This window comes from Heliangelus exortis, chromosome 28 (genome assembly GCF_036169615.1).
Source record: "Heliangelus exortis chromosome 28, bHelExo1.hap1, whole genome shotgun sequence".
NCBI classification, from domain to species: Eukaryota; Metazoa; Chordata; class Aves; order Apodiformes; family Trochilidae; genus Heliangelus; species Heliangelus exortis.
Window position 1 is genome coordinate 4,656,085 of NC_092449.1, and position 15,357 is coordinate 4,671,441.

The window sequence follows — 15,357 nt, forward strand, 5'->3', positions numbered from 1 at the left end:
ATTGTTTTGTGAAATTCCAAACTCTCGTGGCACGGCCCGATATTGGGAACAGATTCATCTGCGCCGCTGTTCGCTCTTCCCCGCTCTCCCCGTTCCTCCCGCTGCTCAGAGAGGCTTCGTCCGGGCTGGAAAAGCCCCAGCGCGGAGCCCAGGAGCGGGCCCGAGCCCCCACCTGCCCAGGTGTCCCCCGACCCCCTGTCCACGACGCGGGGGTGCCGAGCAGTGATGCTGCAGGAGCCAGCCCACGGGGACACAGCCACCTCCAGAACCTGCAGAACAAAACCGGACCCGCAGCATTATTTGTTTGTGGGGTTTTTTTGTTTGTTGTTTGTTGTTGTTTTCTTTCTTTTTTAAAAAAATTCAAATAGTAACACATCTGTAAAATGCCCCTAACAATACCGAATAGGACAGGTATGTGTTCCCAGAGCATCTGTCTCAGGAATCAGAACGCAATCATACAAAAATAGAAAATAGGTTATTTTTATACATATATTATATATATGATATTTATATAAAGGCAATAACTTCTTGGTGTCAGAGATGAGATGGTATTTACAGAGGTGACAACACACAAAATAAGAAAAGTAAAAATAAATACAGACGGTGTCAACAGAGCAGAGGGGGTGGGAGGTGGGAGGGCAGAGGCTTGCAGAGCTGAGGGGGAGTCAGGCTGGGGGTTCCCAGGGGGCAGCAGGGCTATCACCCACCTCCTGTCCCCCTCCTCACAGCCACCGCAGGGTACCACATGGATGCTGCACCCAGCAATGGCCCTGGAAATGCCCTGGGGGGCCACGGATCTCTCCTATGTCCTGGCTGCTTTAAAGTGGTTTTGGCAAAGAGGGTGTGGAGGGCACTAGGCGGTGGGCACTGGGTTCAGCTGGCCTGGGGGGATGGTTGTGCCCCCCATCAGGGGCTGCCATGGCCCATGGTGGCCAGCGGTGCCTCCCAAGGCAGGTGGGGATCTGCTCTGAATGGGCCTGGCAAAACCCAAACTGAAATCTGTTTCAACATCCACATGCTAAAAATTGAGGAGAAAATAACATACACTTATATATGCATATATATATATATATATATATAAAAAAATATATCTCTCTCTGTCTCCAGTCCCATGCAGAGCTGTGTCGCCTTTCCTGCTGCTGGCAGCTGGGGCTGAGCCCCTCCGGGGAAGGCGAACGCACCGATTCCCTCCAGACCCCGGGGTCCCGGCCAGAAACGTCAGCAGAGTACCGAGAATTCAATCCAAAAATAAATAGGCCCAGGGCTGCTGGCCAAGGACACGTGTGGGGGCCCGAGGCACAGCAGCGTGGACACCCCCTCATCACTGGCCGAGGGCTCCGCCGGGCACCGCAGCCTCCCCAGGGCGCTCGGCATCGCGTGGGCTGGGATCACCTTCCCCTGTTCCCCGGCCGGCAGGACCCAGAGCCGGGCCCCCTGTGGCTGCCTAACATACATGGGTATAAATAAGGATCTTTTTATCTTAATAAATATCAGGTATATGGTTTGTACAATATACACATAATGCCCCTGTCTCCTGGGTCTGGCCTCGCGCCGAGGGAGGATTCACACGTAGTTCTCTTCCGCGTTGTCTGTCTCCGAAGAGAATTTGGCCGTGGCTGGAATTGGAGCAGGAGAAGGGGGAGAAGAGGTGAGGGGCTGGGGGATGCTGTGGGTCCCAGCCCACGCCCCCCCGGGCCACCCCACTCACCCGTGCAGCTCCCGTAGTGGCGCACACCGATGGAGCGGCCGCGGTGGCAGGTGGCCCGCCGGAGGTGGCACGCCGAGGGGTAGGTGATGTTATTGTTGCCACAGAGAGCATGGTCCAGGCTGGTGGGCTCAGGGCAGGGGGCCGTCCGGCACATCACGCAGTGGGCGCTGCCTGTCTGGTCCACCACGCAGGTGTGGGTGCCCGGGCAAACCACGCTGGAGCAGGACTCTGCGGAGAAGCACGGGTTGAGCGCCCCGGCTGGGGTGACCCCGCAACACCAGGATCATCCCAGCAATACTTGGGCAGCTCTGCAACCCCCCATCCCCAGCAAAACCCCAGGGTCTGTGCAGCCTGCACCACAGCACAGCCCCCCCCGGCAGCTATGGGGGCACGGCTGGACTCGCTGTGCTCTCCTCAGACACCGTAAACACTTTGCAAGGCCATCCCTCCACCTCCCTCTCCTTCCCTCCGCATTGGAAGGAGTTTTGGCATCTGCAACTCCCCACTCACAGCTCCCATCTCCTGCCCCACGTTTCCTTGCACAGTCCAGAGCCTGACAGGCAAAGCCTTTCAGAGCAGAGGGCTGGCAAAAATAATCATAATAATTCTGACAGTTCTTGGCAGGGCAAGGAGGATTGCTGCTCTCCTAACAAAACAACAAAAAAAAGGGGCTTGATGTTCGTAAGTGACATTTTATGGACTGTTATTCTGCAGCCTGCGGTGAGGCTGAGCCCCCGTGGCACTGGCAGCTGTGCCAGCTCCACTGCCGTGTCCCTGCCGGGGTGGCAGGGCCATGGGTGGCCATGGGCAGGCATGTGCCAGCTCCAAGGGTGATGCTGAGGGAGGTGACGCCACGTGTGCTGGGAGCAATGTCTGCTCCCTGGGCAGAGACTGGGGACAGACCTTCCCTCTGTGCCATGGCCATGCTGGTGGAGCCAACGGTGCTCAGGGCAGGGACACTGTGGGGCAAACAGGGGTAGCAAAGGGGGGGACATGCTGGCACGGGGACCTGTCCTCTGCACACGACAGTGGCCCAAGGTGAACTGGGGGCTGGTGTCCTGTGCTGCTGTCTGGATTGGTCCCACATGGAACCGGGAGCATGAGAGCCACAGGGACAGGGACACGGGACAGAGTCAGGGCACGCCTGGACCTACTTTTGCATTTTCCCTGGTACATGACTTCAAGGTCGGGGTGGTCTCTGCACTTGGCTGTCAGGAGGTCGCACTCGTCGCGGTAGGTGAAGCCGTCGGAGCCGCAGACCTGGAGCTTGCGGGGCAGGCTGGAGCAGTCCGGGGCACAGGCACACTGGGGACGCCCGTGCTTCATCTTGCAGACCTTGTCGGGGCCACAGACCACACCCTCGCAGCTCTCTGGGGACAGAGGGGATCGGCACGTGAGGACACCAGGGAAGCACCGGCCCGGCTGGCACCCACCCCCACGGGGCCAGCATCGGCCCTCGGCGTCCCTGATCCCTCCAGGGTCACAACCCCCGTGCTGAGGCCAAGCTGCCCCAAGCAGCATCTGGATCTGCTCAGCTCAGCCAAGAAGCAGGTCGTTGGCTCAAGCTCTGCACAATCATCCAGCCCTCAGCCCAGCCAGAGCGTTCAGCACCAGCTAACGCATTTCCATCTATTTATTTTTTGGAAGGAAACACTTCTTTTTCTTGTGCAATGGAAAAATCTATCTCCGCAAGGCCCCAGCTCCTCCAGAAGGAACTGGGCTCCACGAGTTGTCTGGGCAATCACGACTGCTGCTTCCACCAGACAATACCCAGCCCTGTTCCACTCTGGGCCTCCGTGACTCGAACCAGCGCAGGACGCAGCGGCACTGCCGGTCCCCAGACAGGCGGACGCTTTGTCCCCCGGGTCACCTCCCGGCCAGCACAGGGGCTGGGGGCAGAGGGTCCTGCTGCCACCCTGGGAGGACAGAGAGGGGCCACAGGCACGAGCAGGGAGAAGCAAAAAGGTCAGCACATGGACCAGGGGGGCTCTGTCTGGGGCCCCTTTCCCACTGAAACAGAACCACAGACCCCACCCCAAAGGGACCCTGAGCCTCTGAGTCCCCCAGGCCACGCTGGGTGTGGGGTGTGGGACCCACCAGCACCCGCAGGGAGGCTGGAAGCTGCCCGAGACGGGGATTCACCCCCGAGCAGAAGGGATTCCCGAAAACAGGGTGTGTGCTGGGAGCTGTTGTGCTCAAGAGGGGGATTTCCCTGTGGAGATGGGTCACTCTGGGAGACAGCAGGGGGAGGAGGAGAAGGAAGGGGAAATTCCCTGACTGCCTGGCCCGGCTCTCCCCAGGGGAAATTCCCTGGTGGGAGACAGACAGTTTCCCAGTTTGCTCCCTGATTTCCATAGCTGGGGCTTGTCCAAGGGGAAAGTGACAGGCTGAGCCTTGGAAGCATCCCTGTGGAAAGCCATAGGGACAAGACCCCAGGACAGAGTGACCTGACCATGGGGACCCTCGTGGGACCCTCATCAGCCTTCCTCCCTCAGGAGGCTGTCCCCATCACTTCATGGTCCATCCCTCTGGATGGTCCCAGGGAGGGAAAGAAGCGGCTGCACCATCAGCCCATGACCCTGACCCCACAGCCCGGCTCTCCCCCCGGTGCTGGGTCCCTGCGGGGGACACCATGTCCCCGGCAGCTGGAGCCAGGAATTTCACCTCCCTATTGGAGACCCTCTGCAGAGCCCCCGGGGCTGGGCCAGCAGTGTCCCTTGGGGCTCAGCAGCCCCGGCTGCTGGCGCAGGGCTGGTGGCCACAGCTCGCTGTATCCTGGAGTAACCTCTGCCGGCCCCACCAGCCCGGGGAGCAGGAGCACAGCTCCTCTCTCTGCCCTTTTCCAAGGCCCCCAGCTCACTGGAGCCCGGTGGGGAGCAGCACCAGCTCCATCTGGATGGGACAGGCAGGGGCTTTCTGAAGGGTGGGGAGTTGCAGCATCCGTGCCAGCCGGGCTCTCCAGAAGTTTCAGCAGCTCCACACCCCCAAGATCCACAGGCTGTGACCACTGGCAGCCCCCCATGTCCCCGTGGCAGAGGTGATGGAAGACTCCTGGGATGAGAGCTGCCTGCCCTCACTGCCCTGCCTTAGGCATGGGGGAGCTGAGATCCCCAGCCAGCTCTGGAGAGGGTTCTGATGGTCCTGGCGCCCAGTCCCTGCCCAGCCATGGTGGGAGACGGGGCAGAACCCAGGGCCAGGCTCTCACTCAGTCTTTCACTGGCCCAGGGTGCAACCCTGAGCTGTGCCAAGATGAGCCAGGGAGCAGTGGGGGGATGCAGAGGGGCTGGAAGAAGCGGTTTGGTTTAGAGCCTTTTTTTTCTCCCTTTAAGCAAATAACGAGGTGACCTTCCAAAGACCTGCTCCTGCCTACTGCGGTCAGCAGGTCCTCCAGCATGTTCTCACACAGCCACGCAAGTGCAACTGGGGGACCCGCGGCTCCAGCGCACGCCAAAACATCTGGCGGAGTTGGAACTCACAGCTGGAGAGTTTCCACTCCTGGAACTGCCCGTTACATAAAGGCATTTCTCACACACGCTGGGAGGAGGCAAGGGGGAGCAGAGGGGAAGAAATAGATCTTTTTTTTCCCTTAAAAAAAAACCAACAAAAAACAAAAAAAAAAAAAAAAAAAAAAAGAAAACGTAAGAAGTTTCCCTCCGAGTGGACCTGGCGAGGGCAGGGGAGGGAGGCCCAGCCCCAGCAGAGTTAACCCAGGAACAGGGAGCCCCAGCCCGGCTCCTCACACTCGGGCTGCCCAGACCAGACCCAGCTCACACAAAATACCCACAGAATGGGAGCTACCAGGGGACGGTGGCTGTGCCACAAGCCCTGGCCCCACAGCTCCATCTGTCCTGGGGCTGCAGCAGCTGGAGCTTGGGGTTGGTGGTCCCGCATGCCTGGGGAGGGGCAGCCCAGCCCTATCAGTGTGGCTTCAATGCAAGCTGTGGGCTCTGAGCATCCCCCCCAGAGCTCTGGGCAGCACCCAGCATGGACCTCAGCCCTGCCACAGCCCACTTGCCCGTGGCCACGCTCACCTTTGCAGGGGTGGCAGGTCACCAGCCCCAGGAAGCCCAGCAGGCTGATCTTGTTGCCGGGATAGGAGTAATTAGACCAGGCCACGTCCACGTTGCCATTGGCACAGCATTCCTCCCACGTCACACCCGTCTTCAGGATCATGGTGCACTTGGCCTCCTTCCCCTGCTGCAGCCAGCAGATCCCACCTGTGGAGAGGGCAGAGGCTGAGGGGTCCCTGCTGTCCCGGGCCACTGTGCAGCAAACCCCAACTGTGGGGCAGAGACGTGGGGATGGCATCAGTGCCCAGGAAGGGGCAGCGTGGGGTGAGTCAGGGAACCTAATGAGGCTCTGGGCTGGCACAAGGGCTGCCCTAGAGCAGATGTCCCCAGAACGCTGGCACTGCTGGACCAGCAAGCTCCAAACCTGGCACTGGGATCTCCACAGTTGGTGCTCTGAGAGATGCCCAGTGGTGAGGCAGGACAAGGGCTCACACTCACCCCCTGCCCTACCCTCCCTGAATTGCTGCCTGACTCCTGCAAGACCCCCCGGTGGGGAGGCTCCAGCCCCCTCCCCCAGGGACACCCAGAGCAGAGCCCGTGGGCGCTGGTGCTGCCAGGACTGGATCCCTGGTGTGGGGACAGGGACCCAACACTCACAGCCTTTGTCGCAAGCCACCATCTGGGGACGGGACACTTGACCCAGCTGTGGGATGGGGCCAACCCAACCCTGACTCAAAAGTCTGTGCTTCAACCCCATGAGCGAATCAGGGGGGTTTTTTGGGTTGTTTTTTTTTGGTTTGGTTTTTTTTTTTTTTGGTGAGTGATTCCTTTGCAATTTCCGCCTCTCTGAAGCAGCCTCTTCTGACGCTGATTTGGGTTTACACTCTCGTTAGCTTCATTTGAGGTTTGTTAAACGGCAAAAGATGTGAGGGAGGGGTGGGGGCAGGGACGGATCCTGCCGCTGCCGGGCTGGACTCGCACTTCTCTAGATCAGGGATTCACCCGGCTCCGAGGTGGAGCCACCACCTGCCTCGGACCCCAGGGGTGTGCCCTCACCCCCCTCCCCATTCACCCGGTTCTGGTTCAGCACATGGGGCTTGCCAGGGGTTCTGGCCTGTCTGTGGCCAGCAAAGCCCCGCGTGGTGGCCGTGAACGGAGCAGCCCCGGGGCTGTGGGACCCAGCACCTGGGGACGTCTGGAAGCACCAGCTTGGCAGCTCTGCCGTGGGGGGGACACGGGCTCTGGGGGACCCAGCATGTCCCTGACAGGGGCCTTCCAGCACTTCTGCTAGACCCTGTGAAGCAGCAAGTGTAAGTCCCGCGGGATGGGGCGATGCTCAAGGAGGTCCCGGGGGCTGCAGGAGCTCGAGGGGCCTCTCCAGAGCCCGCCCCGTCCTCCAGGGAGCCGGACCCGGACCCACCGCTGTCCCGGGAGCGCAGCTCCTGCCCGCGCTGGCCCGGAGTGATGGAGATGGACGGGACCCTGCGAGGGGGAGGATGGAAACTCAAGAGCCGGCGCTGGCAGCAGCCGCAGCTCCGCGGCGCTGGGACCGGCTGATGGAGCCCCGGCCCGGGGTCCCGGCCGGCCTGGGTGCCAGGGCGCCTTGCGATGGCTCCCAAAGGGCCCGAGCACCTCCCAAGCGCCCACGAGAGCTGCCAGCACCCTCAGCCGAACCGGGAGGGGTTGGAGCTGAGAACTCCACACCCAGACCAGGAACCAGCCGCCATCCCCGGTCCTTCCCACCCGGCTCACAAAGACCCGGAGCGCAGCTCTCCTGCCCCCCCAGCCTAGGGACAGAGACCCCCCCGCCAGCCGTCCCGGGAGCCTGCGGAAAGGGACAGCGGGGGGGGCCGGGGCAACCAGAGCGGCACGGCGGGACACCGGGCACCGCTCGGTAAAGCGGGCTCCTGCCTCCGGGGGGCTGAGCCCCGCAGCCTGTACACACCCGGGGCGGCTGCCGGGAAGGACGCGGGGGGGGCGACGACAGCGGCGCCCGGGGCGGGGTCACAGCCCGGTAACGGCACCGGGACCCCGGCCCGGGCCGCTCCTGCCCCAAGCACCTGCCAGTGGGGCCGGGCCGGGGAGCGGCGGCCCCGGTGCCCCCCCGGGTCTTACCGTGCGCGGCGGCGGGGCTGCAGAGGGCGAGCAGGCAGAGCGCCAGCCGCAGCGGCATGGCCGGGCCAGGCGGCGGGACGGGACTGGACGGGACGGGGCCGGGACGCTCCGGCGACCTGTTGCCTGTGAGGCGGCGGCGGGGCCGGCGGCGTTATAAAGCGGCGGGGCGGTGAATCACCGGGCGGGGCGGCGGCGGGGGGTGGCGGCGGGGCGGGGGCCGCGGCGGGGGGAAGGTGGGGGGCGAGGGGCGGGAGCGGGGAGCGGGGGGCGAGGGGATGGGGCGGAGCGGGGGGGGGGCGAGGGAGGGAATGGAGGCACAGGGCGGGTGGGGTGTCAGCTGGGTCTGCTCGGCCCCGCCTGCGGGTGCCGGGTGGGCGGGGGTGAGGGGTGGGGAGGTGTCCGTGTGTCCCCCGAACCGTGCTGGGCTGGAGATGGGGAGGGGGAGGTTTCGGGGTGCCTCCCGTGCTCGGGTGCGGCAGAGCCCAGCAACGGAGCGAGGGCCAGGGCAGAGATCGCAGGAACGTGTCTCTGAGATCCTGAGGCAAGGGGACCGCTGCCCAGCGCAGCCCCCCTACCCGACCCCGGTCGTACCTCCCCACCCATCCATCCATCCTCGTGTGAACCCTCCGTCTACCTCCTCCCGCCCTCCTCCTCCTCGCCGCAGCAAAGGTTTCGGGAGGTCTGTGTCATGCAGCTCCTTTCATCTCTGCTCCCTCAACACCAGCATCACCCACCGCCCACCCTGCCCTGCTGGGAAACTGAGACACTGCTGGCTCCCACAGCCTCACGCTGGGCCAAGCCCTGCAAGGTGAGGGGGGGAAAGAGAAGAGCTGAGGAGGGATGTACCCCCTGTGGCACACACTGACATTGTCCTCCCCACACGTCCCCGTTGTCACTAAAGCTGTTCTATCCCAGCTCTGAATCTGTGCCAGACCCCACACGGCACTGCCTGGACTGGGGAACTGTGGCTGTGCCAGTGCTGCTGGACTTCAGGGGGTCCTGTCAGGAGTGGGGTGGGCACGGGGGCTGCAGGTAGCCCAGGGCCCCACATAGCCAGACCTCACTCCCTGCTTGGTGCCACCACACGGAGATCACCCACCACCTGCCGGGGGGGGCCTGGGTGCAGGCAGGGCCCCCAGCCCTCTGCTGGGGACACAAGGTTCTCTTCCTGTCCCCACTCCTCCCACTGCAGTCCAGGGCCTTGCTCCAGCCCTGTGAACATCCATGTCCATCTCCTGACCATGCAGCTGAGGAACGTTTCACCCTTCACGCTGGCCTCAGCTGAGGTCATGTTTTCAGCAGAGCTGAGAGGGGCCCCGGCCGGAGCACCCCAGGGACCTTGCACCACCCCTCTGGCCCCCACGCTCTGAGCTGGTGCCAGCACAGCCAGAGCAGCTCAGTCTGGTGCAGGATGGAGCTGGATGCAGCTTCACAGTTCAGGGAGGCAGGGAGCATCCAGGTCCTGGGGCCGGGGGAGCGGGTGCAGTGCCAGCAGGGGCAGAGGGCTGGCACCACCACATCTCCATCCCTCCCTAAGGACAGGTCCCAGGGAAGGGCTGTGGGATGGCCCCACCCCTGATGATCTCCCCCGGCTTCTCTCCATACAGCCCCTGGCACCCCCAGGGAGAGGGTGGATGGGGGGGTGGGCTGGGTTCACCCTCAGGTGTCACTGGTGTAAACTGGAGGGATGATGAAGGGTCTGCTGTGCTGGGGAGGAGGGATGGAGCCAGCAGCTCCCAGGCTGGCAGTCCTGCTCCTGTCCTCATCCCTGTCCCCGGCCAGTGTGACCCCTGGCTCGCTCTGCTGGCCTTGGAGCAATTGTCCATGTAAGGGCAGAGGAGCCAAATCCCCAGCCTGGACGTCAAGAAGTGAGCAGTGGTGATGCACTCGCTCACATGCTCCAGGAGGGAAGCGGAGCTCCGGAGGCCAGGCAGGGATTTTCCCTGGCTGTGAGCAGCGTTGCACAACCAGCGGCTCTGGCAGGGAAGGGTCACACCTCTCTCCTGAGCAACATCTGGAGGGGAGCAGCCGGGCTCCCACTCCGCCTGACATGGGGCAGAATTGGCCTGAGGGACAGCAGAGAAGTGGCCCCAGCTCCTTCTCCGAGCCAGCACGACTCAGGGCTGCCTGGAGAAGTCCAGCTGGTGCTGGGGGCTCACAGCCTCTCCAAGGTCACCCTGCTCCCAGCAAAGCCCTGCCAGGAGCCCCGCTCAGCCCCTCCTGCCCCAGCCTTGTCTCTGGGAGCTCTGGAAAGCACTATCCTGCTCTGGGCAGGGATGTGACTTGCCCTTTGGGTGGTTCTCCAGCAAAGCAGGGAGCGAAACTCCGTGGACCAGCCTGCAGCACACAGGGTGATGTTGTGCCCACTGCCACCAACGCCCGGGGCAAGCCCAGCCTGGCTGGGAACTGCGGAGCAGCCAGCCCTGCCCTGCACTCAGCAGAACCAAGGGGCCCCTGCGGAGGGCAGGGAACGGGGGTGGCAGGAGGAGCAGGGACAAAGGGGCCCTTTGCTGCCCCAGTGAATGGCAGCCTCACATCTGACCTTTCCTGGGGTGCGGGGGCAGGCAGCAGCCCCTCCGGCTCGGGCAGAGGTTCAGGACCCAACCGTCCTCCCCCCAAAACCCCAGGCTGCTTCGCTCTCCTCTGCTCTACTGGGCTCCCTCGAGGAGGGAATCTCGCCTCCCTCATCAGTTCAGGATAATTAAACCCTGCTAAACCAATTAGAGCTGCAATTTGTAACAAGACATTCAGCTCGGGAGCGTTTCTCACAGAGCCCAGGGTCAGGGCACGGGTGAAGGCGCAGAGGTTTCCTACAGACACCCCGGATCTGCCGGCAGGCGATGGGCAGGTCCCTGGGTGGCTTTGGCTCCCGTTTCCCACTCGGGGCGCAGCGGTCCCGTCCCGTTACGCTCCCGGTCACAGCCGGATTCCCGGATTTCTCCCAGGCAGGTGGAGATGCCGGCCCGGGTCCTGCAGTGCTGCCCCAGCTCAGCTGCCCAGGGGTGCCCAGAAGCTGCTGGTGATGGGAGCCCCTCTCTGCTGCTGATCTGCCAGGAGCTGGCACCAGCAGAGCCCCCAGGCTCACGGCCCCTCCATCCTGGGCACGGATTTTCTCCGCTGCGTCCGCACGGCTCCAGCTGGGTAAATGGGAGAGATGATTATGGCTCACGGCTGCATCACCTGTGATGGGGAGAGAGTGGAGGCACAGTCTGAACCCCCACGGCCTGGGCAGCCACACTCCACCCCCAGCTCTGACACGCAGCTTCGCCCCACGCCCCGGGGCAGCGGCGTCACCGCTCTGTGCCTCAGTTTCCCCATCTGCTGTGGGGAGATAATGCTCCTCTGCTTGATCCTGCACTATCTCACAGGGAGGTTGCGGGGATTAGTTAGCTAATGTTTGCGAGGAGCTTTGAAGATGAAAAGCCGTGAACAAATGCCAAGAAGTGCTGAGCTGGATCCTCCTCGCCGAGTAATCGTTTCATGTTCCTGGGACACTTCTGCAGCTGAGGGAGGGCAGGGCGGGAGCTGGCACACGGGGAGGGCAGGAGGTGGGAGGCTCACCCTGCTTCCCAAGGCCTGCCTTTCCAAATCTGATCCCTTGGCCTATTTTGCTCTCCAGCTCCCACCCTGACAGCACCCTGCAGACACCTGGACACACGAGCAGGACTGACAAGGCAGCTTCTGGCACTGCTGCTCTTCCCTCCGATGGCTCTGGTCCCTCATGACAATTAATTAACACTTCCAGGCCACTGTCAGAAAAAGGGTTTAATAGGAGGCTAGGATGAGGGAAAGCAGCAGCCTGGGGAGTCAGGACGCAGCAAGGATGCCCCATCCCATCCCATCCCATCCCATCCCTTCCTGCAGGACCCTGCTGCACAGCCCAGGAGAGTCCTTCCAGAAGGAGCTGGGGCTGGTGAAGTGCATTTCCCCTCTTGGTGAAGGACTCCATGTCTTGTCCCTGGCTGGCAGCAGGCTCTGTTTTCCATCTCTACTGTCTGTGCACACACAGAGTTATCTCTGTCATGATGGGCTCCTTACAACACCCCCTGCTCCAGGCAGAGAACACTTTTTCAGGGAAGACGATGCAGGAAAACCGACCAAGCACAGGGGTGCAGCGGGAGCACAGCAGGACACCTCCACCCTCCAGGGAGCCGTGAGGACAATGCCGTGAGCAAATCGTGTCCTTCATCCCACGGGGCAGAGGAGGAGGATGCTCCAAGCAGCCGTGGGGACGCTGCAGCAGGAATCACCTCTTTGTCTGCACCCATCCTGGCTGCCAGGTCCCTGTGCTCGCGTGGCCGGGCTCCGCCACGCCTGACACACGCCTCTGAGTAACTTTCTCGGGCACGTCGTGTAAACAAGCTGTGAGTCAGCAGCCGGGCCGGCCGTGCGGTTTCCCCAATGGAAACGCTTCCTCTGCCGCGGTGGAAGGAAGGGCCAAAGTGAGCCTGGAGGGGAGAGCTGGCAGTGAAATCCTCTGGGGCTGAACCGGGTCCAGAGCAGCCGGGAGTCAGTGAAACCTCCCAGGTCACTTCAGCTGCTGCAGCTCCCAGGAGAGGGGTCAGAGACACAGCAGGAGGGACATTCCTGCCCCTGATCTTCGGTTCTCTGATGGGACAGCTGGGCTGCTGCCACCCTCCTCCGACACCAACCAGAGGGTGCAGACTCTGCTGGGCTTCAGCACCTTTCTGCCACCTCCCTGCTCAGGGGGTCTCCTCCTGAGTGTTCCCGGAGCCCAACACCAGCAGCTCCCACAGCCAGACCTTGCAGCTCAGGCCCTTGATGGGAGAAGGAGGTTCCTGCTAGGAACTGCAATGATGAAAGCTGCTGGAGCATCCCAGGCCTCTCAGCCTGGCATCTCCATGGGACTCCAGCCCCCGGCTCTCAGCAGCCAGAGGTTTGGACAGTGAAGAGCGGAGCCACCTCGGGGCATGTCCCCCCTGCAGCCCCCAACCACGCCCCAGCCCTCATCAGAGGAGAAGCTTGATTGCTGACATAGCCCAGGCCTGCACTCAGTAGAAACACAAAACATCTTTTTCAGATTAAAGTTTCCCTTGAAAAACAATGGTTTAAATCAAGCATAAGAAAAGGGAAATTTTTGGCGGAGAGCAAAAGCTGTCCCCAGGGACTCTGAGCTTCCCCGGAGCCTCTGCCATCGCGGGGCCTGGGGGCAAGAGGGCTTCCCAGGGGGATGGAGATGGCTCATGAAACGGGATACAGGCACTACACAGCCCCTGCCCGGCACAGAGATCCCAGAGCAGAGCCGCAGGAGAGCCGGGCAGGGACCACCCGCTGGCAGCAGCCCCGGGGCTCTCAGCAGGTTACCGGGAGCCGCCGCTTAAGTGCCGGGGCGGGACCGGGACCTACAGCCTGGAGGTGCAAGGCTCGAGGAGACGAGGTGGGGGATGTAAATCTCCTGATCTGTCTGTGAGCGAATTCAAAGGGAGCCCGATTCAAATCCGCCGTGACATGACTGGCTCGGGGCTGGCAGACGATCCCTGCAGTGTTTGTAACAAATCTCGCCGCTTTCCTTTGAGTGGCCTCCAATTTATTAATTAAAATAGGCAATTATATGTAATGTGGGGTGGAGGGGAGCGGGGAGACCAGCTGCACCAGTTATTCTCACTTGGCAGGAACCATCCTGGAAAGCTGCTCTGACTCCGGGAGGTGCTTGTGCTTTCAAGGGCTGGAGGCAGAGTCTGGGACGGGCCCATGCCCAGAGCAGCCCCGGGACCCCGGGCACGGCATGGCTGGGCCCAGAGATTGGGATGGAAGTGGGCTTCAGCCACTTGCACCACTTTATCTTAGAGCCCAGGACCCAGAGGTCAAGGCCTTTTATAAAATGACCCCCAAGTCACCAGTGTGTTGGCAGCAGAGATGGAAACAGTACCAGAATCTGCTGAAAATGCAGGATTCTCCAGCCCTGTGAGGCAGGATGGGAGTCAGGTCCTTAAAAATCCATCCATCCATCCATCCATCCATCCATCCATCCATCCATCCATCCATCCATCCCTCCATCCCATCTTGTCCCACACCACCAGGTTTCACTCCTGGTGCTCCCAGCAGGACACACCAGCACTGGGCTGGCCATGGTGTGCGATGGGCACCAGAGCTGGGGTGGTGCCACGGGGCAAGCCTGGCTCTATGGCACACTGGCACCCGCTGAGACCTGCACTTGGGGCACGTGCACACACACCGGTACCGGTACCGGTGCCAGTGGCAGAGCTCACCAGCAGCTGCACCACCATAGCCCGCGGCCGTACCCACCAGGACCTGGCACGGTGGCACTGCCTGAATTAAGTAATGTCTCGGGACGTGAGCTCATCACCAACACCCACAGCCCAGGGACATGAGGGGCAGCACCGGCTGCCCTGGGATCAGGCCTGGACCAACCTTCACCAGGGCTTCTGGGAGCGATGCCTGTCCTGGGCCACCATGGCACGGGACACCGTGGCCTTGGTGGCCCCGATGTGGCACCACTGCTCCCCTCCAGACACCAGCACGGTCCAGAGCAGCTCTGGGGCTTTTTGCCTTTCCCTCGAGGCCTCGGGTGCTGCCCCAATCGCCTCCATTCCCAGGCACCCCCAGGTTTTGTTGGAGCAGCCAGTGCACCCCGGGGTTCCTGTGAACCCCAGACAGGGACCCCAGAGGGACCCACGTCCCCCTCAGCATCACAGCACAGCCCGGGTGGGATTGTCTGTCCCATCCCATCCCTCAGACAATGAGGGCCCTGGGTTCCTCCCCCTGCCCCTGGCCAAACCCTCGTCTCTCCTGGCTGTTTGGGGAGGGGGTGCTGGTGATGAATCGGTGCTGGGGCAGGAGGTGTCACCCCTTCGTCAGCCTGCAGGAACAGGGTGCAGTTTGTGGGAAAATCCTCCAGGCCGCTGCCTTCCCAGGGTGACTCAAATTGACTCCTGACCAGACCGGGCTCCCTCAGAGGCACCAGGACCTGAGCCCAATCCCAGGGTGCTGGAGCAGCAGCGGGATGGGGAGCGTTCCCCAGCACCCCCGTGTCCCCCCGTGGGCAGGAACGGGACCTCCAGCCCTGGAGAAGGGATGAGCCACCCCTCAGCACAAACTCATCCCAGTTATCTGAGGGGCTTGGGGATGTGGGGGGCTCATTTCAGCTGCCGGAGGTTCCAGAGCAGCTCTGCCCACCCTTATTTCCACGGGCATTAAAATCCGTTGCCATTTGCATCCCGACGAGTGTTGCCACGTTCGGCTTCCACAGCTCCTGCGTCAGGGAATTCCAGAGGGACAAAGTCAGTGGAGCCGGATCCTTCCCTCCCCATCCCACAGGCACCCATTTGATCAAGTGGCAACTTGTCCTCCGACCATGAAATAGGGTGAGGAGAAAAGCGTCCAGGTCCTCGGCGTGTCCGGGAACTTCCCCGCAGGGTGTGAAATGCCCCGTCCAGCCCCGCGGGCTCAGCTCTGCCGGCGGTCGGGATCCGTCTGGCTCCGGGGCTTGGCCCACGCCGCTCCGTCTGGACCCACCTCCCAGTCCAGGAGTTGCAGGACTGG

General features: G+C 62.3%; 1 protein-coding gene across 1 annotated transcript; it reads right to left on the reverse strand.

Annotated features, from left to right (window-relative positions):
- Positions 1 to 475: 475 nt before the first annotated feature.
- FSTL3 (follistatin like 3) lies at positions 476 to 7,988 on the reverse strand. The gene is made up of 5 exons (XM_071727823.1): positions 7,834 to 7,988; positions 5,740 to 5,925; positions 2,863 to 3,078; positions 1,709 to 1,936; positions 476 to 1,616 (listed from the first exon to the last, which is right to left on the reverse strand). The coding sequence occupies exons 1-5, from the start codon at positions 7,889 to 7,891 to the stop codon at positions 1,564 to 1,566; spliced, it is 741 nt and encodes a 246-aa protein (XP_071583924.1). The 5' UTR covers positions 7,892 to 7,988; the 3' UTR covers positions 476 to 1,563.
- Positions 7,989 to 15,357: the final 7,369 nt, after the last annotated feature.